Below are 15000 nucleotides of genomic sequence, written 5' to 3'. Positions count from 1 at the left end.
GGTTCTGCAGAACATGAGTCTGAAGATCTCCAATGGCCAGACCATCGCGCTGGTGGGCAGCAGTGGGTGTGGCAAGAGTACTACTGTACAACTCCTGCAGCGCTTCTACGACCCCGAGCAAGGATCGGTACGTAGCACCCTGTGTGAGTTATTTAAGGGACACTGTGCAGGAAATGGTCAAAAAAGGTAGTGCAACTATGCTGCTCATTGAAACTGGGCTGCCTATTGCCAAATTTGATCTTTACATGAAAGCTTACTAAGTAATAAACTAATATTTTCTAGTATGGTCCAAGTACAGTCGTTTTTGTTGCTAAAAATGGCTATTTCTGGAAATTCAAAATGGCGGACCATGGAGAAGATCCCCCTTTTCATGTATGAAAAGTGCAATTTTTCCAGTCATAATGAATTTGATGGTGGTGGTAAGTATTCATGAAAAAGGTAACATTAGTGAATGGGCAGCATGGATTCTGGAAATAAACAACTAAAAATCTCACACAGTGTCCCTTTAAGGAATTGTGTTACTACCGGTATATCTAAAACACTCTTTCTTGCTGGAGGTGGATCTTTGTATTGTGGGCCACATGGTATTGTCAACACGGGCGTCATTTCTTGTAATATAACCTTAAACTTGGATTTGTTTTTTTCGCACACCTCAGCTGGCAGGTGCGTCGTAGATGGCCCATGGGTCGCTCAGCAAAACTATTTGAAAAAAACCCTGCACACTGACCATTGCGCTGCTTTTCTTTAATGAACGACGTTTGATGAAGGTCTAGGACCGAAACGTTGTTTATTAAAGAAAAACAGCAAACTGGTCAGTGTGCAGGAGTTGTGTTCAAATAGCTTGTAATGCAGCCTAATCTCTAAGTTTCTGTCTTAGCCAGACTACGTACTGTGGCTTTAAAACACTTGTGAGACTGCTGACGTCAAAGTTAATTAGATCTGTTTGGCCATTTCTGATCTGGTGATCCCCTCTGGGCTTGCTCCTCTCCTCTTTTTTGTGGTTCTCTCCATCCCCCTTTCCATCTCCCTTTCCTTGCTCTCTCCAGCTGCACTTCTCCATCCGTCCGTCTTCCTCTCTCTATCTCCACATCCTTCCGCATTTCGTTTGTTCATCTTGTGTTGTCTTTCATGGGTAATCTTATTGTCAATGATTTCACTCAGAGGAGACGAGAGCAGGCCTGCAGGCCTGAGTGTATAGGACAAGCTATAGACAAACACACATCAGTGTGATATACATTATGGAAAGCCAAAAACAGAAATAAAGCTGATAGAATGAAAAACACCGATTTTTTTTTAAAACATATGTCTCGTATGTTCCCTCTAATTGACCCATCGCCTGCAGCTGGCTCATAGGACCGTCTTCTTTCAGATTTTCAAAGAATAATCTTCATCAAAGTCCTGTTTCTGTTTGTTTACACACATCCTTCCTCATCCTGTGTTCATCTTGTGTTGTCTTTCACGGGTAATCTCATTGTCAATGATTTCACTCAGAGGAGATGTGAGCAGCCTTGCAGGCTTGAGTGTTTAGGACAAGCCATGCTTGGCTACAGACAAACACAGTGTTAGTTAGTGGGATATACCAGAGATGATGTAATACCTGTTTTAGGGAAGACCAAAAGCAGAAAGAAAGCTGAAAGAATGGAAAAAAACAACCACACTACGTTTACAACATAGCCAAATTTTCCCCCCCTTTTTTTTAAAAACCTTGGCAATTGGGGGAAAAAAAAAAAGGTTTTTCCCCCCACCAAAAAAAAAGGGTTTTTTTCAAAAAAAAAAATCTTGGGGAATTTTTTTTTTAAAAAAAAAAATTTTTTTTTTTTTAAAACCCCTTTGGGCCCCAAAAAAAATTTTTTTGGGGAAAAGGGGGGGGGGGGGGCCCCCCCCCGGGTTTTTTTCCCCCCCCCCTTTTTTCCCCCCCGCCCCCCCCCCTTTTTTTAAAAATTTTTTTTTTTTTAAAAAATTTTTTTTTTCCTTTTGTAAACCCCAAAAGGGGAAAAAAACCTGCAAAATTTTGGGGGAAAACCCCAAAAAAAAAAAAAAAAAAGGGAAAAAAAAGAAAAAATAAAAAGGGAAAACCACAAAATTTTTTTAAAAAAAAACCCCTTTTCCCCCTTTTTCCCCCCGGGGGGTTTGGGTTTTTTTTAATTTTAAAAATTTTTCCCCCCCTTTTTTTTTTTCCTCCCCCCCTTTTTTTTTTTTGGGAACCCCTTTAAAACCCCCCCCCAAATTTTGGGCCCCCTTTGGGGGGGAAACCCCCCCCCAAAACCCAAAAAGGGAAAAAAGGGGGCCCCGGGGGGGAAAAAAAAGGGGGAAAAAAAAAAGGGAAAAAAAAATTTTTTAAAAAAAAAAAAAAATTTTTTTTTTTTTGGGTTTTTAAAAAAACCCCCCCAAAAAAATAAAAATTTTTTCCCCCCCCCCTTTTTTTTAAAAACCGTAACGAAAAAAAAACCCCCTTTTTCCCCTTTTTTGGGGGGAAAGGGGGGGCCCAAAAGGGTTTTTTAAATTTTTAAAAATTTTGGGGCCAAAGTTTTTTGGGGGGGGTTGTTCCCCCTTTTTTTTTTTTTTGGGAAAAAAAGGGGGGGGGGCCCCCCAAAAATTTTTCCCAGGGGGGGGAACCCCCCCCTTTTTTTTCCCCCCCCCCCGGGGGGGTTTTAAAAAAAAAAAGGGGGGGGCCCCCCCCCTTTTTTTTTTTTTTTTTTCCCCCCCAAAAAAAATTTTTTTTTGGGTTTTTTTTGGGGGGAAAAAAACCCCCCCCAAATAACAAAAATTTTGGGAAAAAAACCCCCCAAAACCCCCCCAAACGGTTGGCCCCCCTTTTTTGGTCCCCCAAAAAACCCCCAAAATTTTTTTGGGAGGGGGGGGTTCCCCTTTAAAAAAGGGGGGTTTTTTTTTTTTTGGGGTTTTTAAATTTTTTTTAAAATTTTTTTTTTTTCCCAAAAAAGGGGGGGAAAAAATTTTAAATTTTTTTCCCTTTCCCCCAAAAAAAATTTTTTCCAAAAAAAGGGAAATTCCAAAAAATTTTTTCCCCCCCCCAAAAATTTTCCCAAACTTTTTTCCCCGGGAAGGGTTCCCCGGGGGGGGGAAAAAAAAAAAAACCCCTTTGGAAAAAAACCGAATTTTTTTTTTGGGGGGGCCCCCGGGGGCCCCCCCCCCTTTTTTAAAAAAAAAAAATTTAAAAAAAAAATTTTTTTTCCCCCTTAAAAAAAAAAAATTTTTTTGCCCCCAAAAAAAAAAAAAAAATTTTTTTTGGGGGCCCCGGGGGGGGGGGGGGGCCCCCCCCCCCAAAAATGCCAAAAAACCATTTTTAAAAAAAACCCCTTTGCCCAAGGGGTTTAAAAATTTTAAAAAATTTTTTGGGGGGGAAAACCCCCCCTTTGGGAAAAGGGGGGGGTTTTGGGGGGAAGGGGGGGTTTTCCCCACCCCCCCCTAAAAAAGGGGCCAAAAAAAGGGCCCGGGGGGGGAACCCCAAAAAATTTTGGGGCGGAAAGGGGCCCCCAAAAAAGGAATTTTTAAAATTTTTTTTGGGGGTTTTTAATTTCCTAAACCCTAATTTTTAAAAACATTTTTTAAAAACCCCCCCCCCCCCCCCCCGGGAAAAAAAAAAAAAGGGTTTTAAAACCTTAAACCCCCCCTTTTTTTTGGGGAAAAACCCCCCTTTTTCAAAAAAAATCTGGGGGGGGGGGGGTAAAAAAATTTTTTGGGTTTTTGGGGGGGTTTTTCCCCGGGGGCCCAAAAAAAGGGGGGGAAAAACCTTTAAAAGGGAAAATTTTTTAAAAAAAAGGGCCCCCCGGGGGAAGTTCCCCCCCCGGGGAAAACCGGAAAATTTTTAAAAAAAAACCCGGGGGGGTTTTTTAAAACCCAAAAAAAAAGGGGGAAAAGGGCAATTTTGGGAGGGAAAAGGAAAAAGGCCCCCGGGGGGGGGGGAATTTAAAAAAAGGCCGGAAAAAAAAATTTAACCCCCCCCCCCCCGGGGGGGGAAAATTTTTTCCCCAAAAAAAATTAAAGGGGAAAAAAATTTTTTTTTTTTTTTTTTGGGGGGGGGGGCCCCTTTCCCTTTGGGAAAAAACCAAAGTTTTTTTTTAAAATTTGGGGGCCCCCAAGGGGTATTTTTTGGGGGGGGGGGGGGGAAAAATTTTTTCCCCAAAGGTTTTTGGGAAAATTTTTGGGGGGGGGGGAAAAACCCCCCCCACAAAAAACCCTTTTAAAACCCGGTTTTTTTTCCCCCAAAAAAAAATTTTTTTCCAAAAAAAGGGGGAAAAAGGGAGGGGGGGGGTTTTTTTTTTTAAAAATTTTGTTTCCCCCCAAAAAACCCGGGGGGAAAAACCCCCCAAAAAAATTTTTTTTTAAAATTTTTTCCCCCCCGGGGGGGGGAAAAAAAAAAAATTTTTTTTAAAAAAGGGGGCCCCAAAGGAAAAGGTTTTTTCCCCTTTTCCTTTTTTTTTTTTTAAAAAAAGGGGGGGGGGGAAAAAAAAATTTTTTTGGGGTTTTGGAAACCAAATTTTTAAAAAAAAAATTTTTTTGGGAAAAGGGTTTTCCCCGGGGGGGAAAAAAAACCCCGGGGGGTTTTTTTCCCCGGGGTTTTGGGAAAAAAGGGGGAAAAGGGGTTTCCCCCCCTTTTTTTCCCCCAAGGGAAAAGGGTTTAAATTTTTTTTTGGGGGGGGAAAAAAAAAAAAAGGGGGGTTTTTTTGGGGGAAATTTGGGGAAAAATTAAAAAGGGGGGGGGGCCCTTTAAAAAAAAAAAAAAATTTTAAAAAAATTTTTTCCCCCCCCCCCCCAAAAAAAAAACCCACCCCCCCCCCCCCTTTTTTTTTCCCCCCCCCCCTTTTTTTGGGGAACGTTTTTTCCCAAAAAAAAACCCCCCCCCTTTTTTAAATCCCAATTTTTCCCCCGGGCCCCCAAAACCACCCAAATTTCCCCCCCCAAAAAAAAAAAGGGGGGGGGGGGGAAAACCCCCCCCGGGGCCAAACCCCATTTTTCCCTTGGGCCCCGGGGGCCCGGGGGGAAAAAACCAAACCCCTTAAAGGGGGGGGAAAAGGGGACCGGAAACCCCCCCCCAAAACCCAAATTTTATTAAAAAATTTTTTTTTAAAAAAAAAAAAAAACCCCCAAAAGGGGCCCCGGGGGGCCCCCCCCCTTTTTTTTGGGGAAAAAAAAAAAACCCTTTGGAGGGGAAAGGCCCCGGGGGTTTTTTGGGGGCCGGAAATTTCCCCTTAAAGGGTTTTTTTTGGGGGGTTTCCGGGGGAAACCCGGGGGGGGGGCCAAAAAAAAGGGGGGTAAAAAAACCCCCCTTTTTTTAAAAAAAAATTTGGGGGGGGAAAAAAAAGGGCCCCGGAAAAGGGCCCCCCCCCAAAAGGGGGGGAAAAGAAAGGTGGGCCCCCTTTTTCCCCGGGGGGGGAAAAAAAAAAAAAAAAAACCCCTTTTTTTTTTTGGGGAAAAAGGGGGGGGGGGGGGGGGGGGGTTTTTTTTCCCAAAAATTTTTAAAAAAAAATTTTTTTTTTTTTCCCCCCTTTTAAAGGGGGGGGTAAAAAAGGGGAAAAATTTAAAAACCCCCCAAAAAAAACCCCCCAATTTTTAAAAAAAAAAAATTTTTTTTTGGGGGGAAATTTTAACCCCCCCCAAAAAACCCCCCCGGGGGGGGGGGGCCCAAATTTTTAAAAAGGGGCCCAAAAAGGGGGGCCCTTGGGGGGGAAAAAACCCCCCCGGGGAAAAAAATTTTTTTTTTAAAACCCCCCCAAAAGGTGGGGGGGGGAAAACCCCGGGGGGCCCCTTCCCATTTGGTTTTTTTTTTTGGGGGGCCCCCGGGGGGGGGGTTTTTTTGGGGGGGCCCCTTAAAAAATTTACCCCAAAGGGGGGCCCCTTCCCCCCGGGGGCCCGGGGGGCCCAAAAAAAAAGGGGTTTGGAAAAACCCCGGGCCCCAAAGCAAAATTTTTGGGGGGGGGGGGGGGGTTTTTGGGGGTTTTGGGTTTTTTTTTTTTTTTTTTGGGGGGGGGGGGTTTTGGGGGGGGGGTTTCCCCCCCGGGGGGGGTTGGGGGGGGGGTTTTTGGTTTTTTTGGGGGAAAGGGGGGGGGAAAAAACCCCCCACCTTTTTTCCCGGGGGGAAAAAAATTTTTTTAAAAAAAATTTTTAAAAAAATTTTTGTTTGGGGGGGGGGAAAAGGGTTTTGGGGTAAAAAAGGGAAAAGGGGGGAAAGGGAAAATTAAAAATTTTCCCCCTTTTTTTTCCAAAAAGGGGGGGGGGGGGGGCCCCCCCCTTTCCTTTTTTTTTTTTTGGGGGGGGGGGGGGTTTTTAAAAATTTTTTTTTTTTTTTTTAGTTTTTTTTTTTTTTTGGGGGGGGTTTTTTTTTTTGAGGTGTTTTTAATTTTTAAATTCCCTCCCAATTTTTTTGTAAAAGCTTTCTGTTGAAAAAAATTTACTTTCCCTTTTTTTTTTTTTTTTTAAAATTTTTTTTTTTTGGTTTTTAACTTATGTCGGGTTTTTTTCGAAGTTACAGTTTTGTAGAATGTATTGAAATTTTTTTAAAGACCAAGCACTATTTAGCGCCCTTTCTAGCAAATTGTTGAACTTTTTTGGGTAGCCCTGAAGTTCATGCGTGAAAATCATGGTGTGATCGGTTGCTGATGTGCCTTAATATGACCAGAAAAAAGGGGGATTTTTCCCCCTTGGGGTTTTCAGAAAAAGTGCCTTTGTCTTATTAATTGGGGATTTTCTTTGTCCCGTGCCGAGGGTGGTTTTTCTATTTTGTGGGCAATTTTTCCATGCCCCCATTTTTTGCTATTTTATTGTATAGCGGGGAAAGTGGATTTAGTGATGAGGTATTTGTTTAAATAAATTTGGGTTTTTGTATTTTTTTGTTTTTATTATTACAGAACCCTGTTAAACGAACAAAAACCAAATTACAAACTCAAAAGCCTCTACCCAAAAAGACCTTTCCCCAAAAAAACCCCATTCAAAGTGAATTGTCCCGTCTGAGTTTTACCCCCCGTTTCGGTGGATTGTTGTTTTTTTTGTATGTTTTTGGTGGGAAAAGGGTAAAAATAAGGAAAAATGAAAGTCTGTTCCGCCAATGTTTGACCGAATACCCTGGCGATTTTTAATACGGAAAGTTTCCAAAAATACAGTCCCATCCACCCTACCCAATAAAAAACCCCCCCAATTGGGGGGTTTGAACCGGTTGGCGGGTTTGGGAAAAAATGAAACAGTAAAACTTAACCCAGGGGAAAGGCAAGGGGTTTTTTAATTTTAAAACCCTGGAAAAGTTAAAACAAACCAGGGAAAAACTTTCCAAAAAGGGGTGGTGAGGGGGCAGGGGTGGCCCCTGCAATTTTGCTGGTAAGGGGCCCCAATATCCCCATTCGCCAAACCCTCGCAAGCAAAATTCCCCCCCTTTTTGGGGTGGGCCCCCGGGCCCCGGGAATTGGGGGAAAAGGGGTTAAAAATTTAAAAATGAGGGGAAAAGCAAAGGACCGGTCCAGGAACCCATTTTTTTTGTTTTTTCCGGTGCAGGTTAAAACAAACATGTTTTTAAGTAAAACGCAAAGGGCCCCCTTCCGATGAAAAAAAAAAAAACGAAAAAAGCCCGTGAATTTTTAAGTCCAGCGGCCCCTTTACCCGGGTTTTTAATTTTGGAAATCCGGTTTCCCCATTTTGGGATAAGTTTATGGGCTTTGTTGGGAAAAAATATGTTTGCGCCTTGTTCAAGGTTCAAAGGCATTGTTCCCCCATGGGTTAAAATGGGCACCACCCGAAATTTTAAAGGGTTTTAAGCCAAAAAACGCCCCCCCCCAGTCCCAGGAATTTGCCTTCGGCAACCTTTTAAAAACCCGTTGGGGTCCGCCTTTCAAAGTGGCGATTGTCAATACCGGACCAGTCCTAAAAATACAGTCCTATCCTACCCTACCCTACCTATAACACCTCCCCCACAGTATGGGAGATGGATTAAATAAAAAAGATCTTTCTTGTGCTGTTAAAATGTACATATGCCACACATTAAACTATAACTAAGAGTTAAGAGTTCAAGAGTTTTTTTATTTCTTAGACATGTAATCAATGTTATAACTCTGAGTAAGACTTGCAAACGTGTGTGTGTGTGTGTGTGTGTGTGTGTGTGTGTGTGTGTGTGTGTGTGTGTGTGTGTGTGTGTGTGTGTGTGTGTGTGTGCATGCGTGTGTGTGTGCGTGCATGCGTGGTTGATCCTCAGGTGAGGCAGGGCCGGACCACCATCATCGTGGCCCATCGTCTGTCCACCATCCGCAACGCTGACGTCATCGCCGGCTTCCAGAACGGGACGATCGTGGAGCTGGGAACGCACGCAGAGCTGATGGAGAAAGGAGGCGTCTACCAGACACTCGTCAACATGCAGGTACCAATAGCAGTTATTAGATGTACACGGATGCCACCCGGATGTCTATTTTCTGTAATTTATTTTTTCAGTGCAGTAAGACTAACGTTTCGACATGCGTCTTCCTTGAGGACTCTGATGAAGACGCATGTCGAAACATTAGTCTTACTGCACTGGAAAAATAAATAACAGAAAATAGACATCCGTGTTTCATTTGTACTTATAGTCTAGTCTTGCTCCGGTTGCACCTGATTGTTAATTTAGAAGCGTGGACTGCGCTTCTCCTTTGTTTTAGTAGTTACTATATGTTTATGTGTCTGTCTGCTTCTGGAACTATATGTATTAGCTGCCATGTTGACCAGGAGGTTGGCAGAAGAGACTCTTAGGTCCTCCGCACATCGGCTCTGACAAAGTGCGGATCACAACTCCGCCAAAGTTCGATAGCATTGTTGTCAATACAACCCCGCACACCGGCACCGATGTCCGCAGACATTCGCGGATGTCGGCAAGCGTTTAGAAGCGAGTTCTATTTTGTCGGAGCTGTCCATTGCCTATCTATGCTATGTTTGTGTGAAATTGGGTTTGGGGGTTAAAAAATGTGTCGGAAGCAAAAATGCTTCGCAGTGCTGTCGGAGCCAATGCGCGGAGGCTCTTAGTCTCAATGGGACAGTCCTGGCTAAATAAACGATAAATAAATAAAAGTAGCATAACAGCAGGAACATCATAAGACCTATAGTAGCATGCTAAGACCTATAGTAGCGTCATAAGACCTATAGTTGCATCATAAGATCTACAATAGCATCATAAGACCTATAGTGCATGCTAAGATGAAAATAAAAGCCCAACAGGGAAACTCCAACTCCCATGAGGACGTGTAATGTATGTTACCAAGTATGTGTACGGATGAAGACGTGTAGGCGACCGTACGTGTGTAGTAAAACAAAGCGTCTGTACCCCACTAGACCTTCAAGAATACATATTTATATGAATTAAGTGTCTTATGTGTAAAAACATATTTCTCTGTTCTACTGTGTCTTCTAGACCTTCAAGAGTGTGGAGGAGCTGGACGAGGAGGAGGAGTTGAGGATGAGGACCACGTCGGTCAGCTCCATGTCCGAGCACGACCTGGTCAGGCAGAAGTCCAGACGCGCCTCCCTCGTGCCCAAGAAAGACCCGGAGGAGGAGCAGGAGGTGGAGGTGAGGACCAACACACACACGTACATACGCATAAACACAGACGCACAGACACATGCATACGCACACACACAGTGAAGACAAACTGGCAGACAATGCAGAAGATGCAGATGGTGATGGTATTCATGAAAAAGGAAACATTGTGAATTGTGAATGGGCAGCATGCATTCTGGAAATAAACTACTAAAACTATTACACAGTGCACCTGTAAATCACATTTAGAGTTTGCCAAGGTGATACAAGGGACCCCACCACCACCGATAGCTCTTGCCCTGAGTCACGTTCTCAGCTTTCCACTCTACAGTTCAGCAGCCAGTGTAGAAGGAGCATGGCATATGACACATTGGAGCCCATTGCCCATTAGCCTTTATCCATTAGCCATTAGCTATTAGCATTACATTAGCCTTTATCCATTAGCCATTAGCTATTAGCATTACATTAGCCTTTATCCATTAGCCATTAGCTATTAGCATTACATTAGCCTTTATCCATTAGCCATTAGCATTACATTAGCCTTTATCCATTAGCGTTTAGCTATTAGCATTACATTAGCCTTTATCCATTAGCCATTAGCTATTAGCATTACATTAGCCTTTATCCATTAGCTATTAGCATTACATTAGCCTTTATCCATTAGCCATTAGCTATTAGCATTACATTAGCCTTTATCCATTAGCGTTTAGCTATTAGCATTACATTAGCCTTTATCCATTAGCCATTAGCTATTAGCATTACATTAGCCTTCATCCATTAGCGTTTAGCCATTAGCTTTACATTAGCTGCCTAATGCACTCCAATCTCCAATGCATTTGTCATCTCGTTTAGAAACATCTTTCCATCCTTTCGCTCCGCTGGCTCCATCTGCCCTGTACTGTATCCGTCTATCCACTAATGCTGACCAGAGGTGGAAGAAGTACTGAAGTTGTGTACTTAAGTAAAAGTAGAAGTACCCTGCGAAAAAATTACTCAAGTGAAAGTAAAAGTTGTTTCCCAAAAACGTACTTAAGTAAAAGTCCTAAGTACTAACTTTTAAATGTACTTTTCAGTACAAAAGTACAAGTAGGCCTACTCACGCAATGGCTGTCTTTCTCCATGTCTACCTACTTGATCCAATAGGAAAAAGTGTCTGCAACGGTTTTCGGTTCTATTTGAACATGACTATGGAGTCCTGTTAATGTTTTTAAAAGTATATTTTCTGTCTGGGTGTCAATTTGGAAGAGGGGCTTGGTCCCGCCTCCCTGCCCGCAGCTGAGGCTACTGAAATATCCACGAAACACAACAGGAAAACCTAGGATAAATGTAACTAGTAACAAAGTCTTCTCCTAGAAATGTAAGGAGTAGAAAGTACAAGTAATTGTCAAAAAATGTAATTGAGTAAAAGTAAAAGTCTGCATTTTTATTTTTACTCAAGTAAGTACAAATTCCAGAAAAAACTACTTAAGTACAGTAACGAAGTAAAAATACTTAGTTACGTTCCACCTCTGATGCTGACACCCCTTATCTTACTCTTCACTCCCTCTCTCCATCTCTCTCCATCTTTCTCTCTCCCTCTCTCTCTTACCTGTAACCTTTTTCGTTTCCACGGTAATGCATGCTCTCTCTGAGATTACTCTCATCTGTTGCTTCTCAATATCAGCTGTTCAATTTTTTCAATGCTGAGACCTTTTTAAATCTCCATTTCTCTCAGTTTATTTGTCTCTCCCTATTCCCTCTCTCCCTCCATCCATGTCTCTCTTTTTCTGTCTCTCCATCTGTCTCTCTTTTCCCATGGTCATTTTAGGTCTCTGGTGTGTGTGTGTGTGTGCTGTGCGTGTGTGTGTGTGCGCACGTGTTTGTGTGTGCGTGCATGCGTGTGTGTGTGTGTGTGTGTGTGTGTGTGTGTGTGTGTGTGCGCGCATAGGTGTGTGTGTGTGTGTGTGTGTGTATGTGTGTGTGTGTGCGCGCGTGTGTATGTGTGTGTGTGCGCGCGTGTGTATGTGTGTGTGCGCGCGCGTGTGTATGTGTGTGCGTGTGTGTTTGCGCGTGTGTGTGCGCGCGTGTGTGTGCGCGTGTGTGTGTTCGCGTATGTGTGTGTGTGTGTGTGTGCATGCGTGGGTGTGTGCGCGTATGTGTGTGTGCGTGCGTGCGTGTGTGTGCGTGCGCGTGTGTGTGTGCGCGTACATGCGTGTGTGTGTGTGTGCGTGTGTGTGTGTGTGTGTGTGCGTGCGTGCGTGGGTGTGTGTGTGTTTTTCTACACTAATTAACCATGGTGCGTACATGCTTCCTCTTTCTGTGCTGCATCTTTGGTTAGAAGGCACCGAAGGCACCAAAGGTAAGTGTGTGTGTGACACCGTTACCGCACGAATAGACCAGGCGCGATGCGATTCAAGAGACAGAGTGCAGCAGCAAGCGATACGAGCGATTGAAGAGACTTGAGTATGTCTGTAGGTACAGACAGAAGGCAATGCATTCAAACAATCCCATTGGCTGTGGTCAATGACCTCTATACAGTCATTGGCTGTCGCGGCTGGTCGCCGAACCGCGTCATAGAAAGTTGAAAGAATTTCAACTTCAAACTGACGCTCTCGTCACGCGAATCGCCTCTAGTCTCCAGAATCGCTTTTGTCGTGCGACTCAATGCAAAGTCAATTACTTCCATTGCTCGCCTCGCTCATGTCGCGCTTGGTCTATTTGTGTGGTTAGGGTTGCCAACCGTCCCTTGAAATACAGAATCATCCCGCATTTAGAGACAAAAGTATGGGGTTCCATATTCAGCTGAAACGGGACACGGGACGGTAAAATGCTTTAAAATGCAGGAAATTGCATCTAATAAATGCAAATTTCTGCATTTTGTGGGGTGGAGGACCCTGTATTTTTTCCGTTGACAGTTGGCAACTGTTCAGTCCAGGGTGCCAGTTTATAGTTCTGCATGTGTTGCCTACCTCACCTTTAAATCACATTAATACCTGTGTGTGTGTGTGTATTGGCGTGGCCCCCTGGGCATGGTGAGAACGAGGATGCGGTGAGCTTATTCAGTGCCATGTGATGTGTCATTCATGGAGCTCTTCTCTCTTGTGTATGTGTATGGATGTGTGTGTGTGTGCTTGTGTGCTTTTGTGTGTGTGTGCGTGTCCTTCTCTTTCTCTCTCTTTCTGTGTGTGTGTGTGTGTGTGTGTGTGTGTGTGTGTGTGTGTGTGTGTGTGTGTGTGTGTGTGTGTGTGTGTGTGTGTCCTTTTCTCTCTCTCTCTCATTCTTTCTTTCTTCCTCTCTCTCTCTATGTGAGTGTGTGTGTGTGTGTGTGTGTCCTTTTCTCTCTCTTTCTTTCTTTCTCTCTGTGTGTGTCTGTGTGTGTGTGTGTGTGTGTGTGTGTGTGTGTGTGTGTGTGTGTGTGTGTGTGTGTGTGTGTGTGTGTGTGTGTGTGTGTGTGTATGTGCGTGTGTGTGCGTGTGTATTTGCATGCGCATGTGTGTGTGTGTGTGTGTGTGTGTGTCTGTGCGTGCGTGTGTGTGTGTCTGTGCGCATGCGTGCGTGTGTGTGTGTGTGTGTGTATACATGTGTGTGTGTGTGTGTTGTCAGGATGATAAGCCCCCGGCCGTGAGCTTCTTTGAGGTGCTGAGCTGGAACGCCCCCGAGTGGCCCTACATGGTCGTGGGCATCCTGTGTGCCGTCATCAACGGGGGCATGCAGCCCGCCTTCGCCGTCATCTTCTCCAAGATCATCTCCGTACGTCTCACACACACACACACACACACACACACACACACACACACACACACTTGAACGCGCACGCACGTCCACTCACACACACACAAACACAAGTACTCAAGCACACACACACTTTCGCACACAAACACACACACCCCACACCCCACACGCACACAAGCAAACACACACACACACACACACACACACACACACACACACACACACACACACACATTCATCGTTAATGAGGGCATCCTATCATCGCTGTCATCTTTTCCAAGGTCATGACATTGTGTCTCTCTCACCCACCCACACACACACACACACACACACACACACATACACACACGCAGAACAAAACTGCCAGTGAAATATATGCAGGGTTGTGAAAGGGCAATAACTGATCAGTAGTCAGTGGCTACAAGGCTTTTATCTGCAGGTAGAGCTACTGCAGCTGGACATGTTACTATGTAACACTTAGACATTCTGTTACTATGTAACACTTAGACATTCTGTTACTATGTAACACTTAAACACTCCGTTACTATGCACTATGATGTGTATTAACAGCACTTAGACATTCTGTTACTATGTACTGTGACATGTCACTATGTAACACTTAGACATTCTGTTACTATGTACTGTGACATGTCACTATGTAACACTTATACATTCTGTTACTATGTACTGTGGCATGTCACTATGTAACACTTAGACATTCTGTTACTATGTAGTATGACATGTCACTATGTAACACTTAGACATTCTGTTACTATGTACTGTGACATGTCACTATGTAACACTTATACATTCTGTTACTATGTACTGTGGCATGTCACTATGTAACACTTAGACATTCTGTTACTATGTAGTATGACATGTCACTATGTAACACTTAGACATTCTGTTACTATGTACTGTGACATGTTACTATGACATATACTTTGGCATTCTGTTTCCTGAATGGCCTTGTTTACACGGGAAGTTGAATGTCCTAATCAACCCCTTTGCAGAGACTAGAGACTATGTTATTTCCTGACTGTCACCCTAATCGTAATGTCAAGTCGTAGCCCCTTAATGCGTGCCGTACCTCCTGAGGCACGCTGTAATAGACATTGAAAGTTAACTACTATAGTACTACACTACTATGACAGTGGACAGGGCCTTCAGTAATACATAACGACTTGGTCATTGACACTCTGGTAACGGCTCATTATAATGCCGTGTCTTAAGGGGTTAATCTGTTCCTGAAGCCTCATGCCTGCTCCTGTCCTCCCTGTGTGTGTGTGTGTGTGTGTGTGTGTGTGTGTGTGTGTGTGTGTGTGTGTGTGTGTGTGTGTGTGTGTGTGTGTGTGTGTGTGTGTGTGTGTGTGTGTGTGTGTGTGTGTGTGTGTGTGTCCTGACAGGTGTTTGCAGAGAATGACGACGCCGTGGTCCGGCAGAAGGCCGACCTCTACTCGCTGCTCTTCGCCGGCATCGGCCTCGTCTCGTTTGTCACACTTTTCCTGCAGGTACGCACATCAGCACACACTCGCACATGTACTCAAGCACACACACACACACACACGTGCGCGTGCACGCGCGAGCGCACACACACACACACACACACATGCACCTTCTCTGTATCATACACAGAGACACTTATGATGAGTATCTTATCTTCACTTGAGTGCATTTAACCTCATGTAACCATGTGTGTGTGTGTGTGTGTGTGTGTGTGTGTGTCAATGCATGCACTGCACATGTTTACTTTCTCCTACCTTCTGAGTTGACAATGAGTAACT

At 43.9% G+C, this 15000-nt stretch overlaps 1 protein-coding gene across 1 annotated transcript in view; it reads left to right on the top strand.

The window, feature by feature from the left end:
- LOC134448757 (ATP-dependent translocase ABCB1-like) overlaps positions 1–15000 on the top strand; it is a 56794-nt gene that overhangs the window by 23461 nt on the left and 18333 nt on the right. The window contains 5 exon segments of the mRNA XM_063198413.1: positions 2–127; positions 8180–8359; positions 9380–9535; positions 13088–13234; positions 14623–14727. Of these exon segments, the coding sequence (XP_063054483.1) occupies positions 2–127; positions 8180–8359; positions 9380–9535; positions 13088–13234; positions 14623–14727 (714 nt within the window).

This window comes from Engraulis encrasicolus, chromosome 5, assembly GCF_034702125.1.
Source record: "Engraulis encrasicolus isolate BLACKSEA-1 chromosome 5, IST_EnEncr_1.0, whole genome shotgun sequence".
NCBI classification, from domain to species: domain Eukaryota; kingdom Metazoa; phylum Chordata; class Actinopteri; order Clupeiformes; family Engraulidae; genus Engraulis; species Engraulis encrasicolus.
The sequence above is the reverse complement of the archived record's forward strand: the minus strand, read 5'-3'. Positions and strand labels throughout refer to the sequence as shown.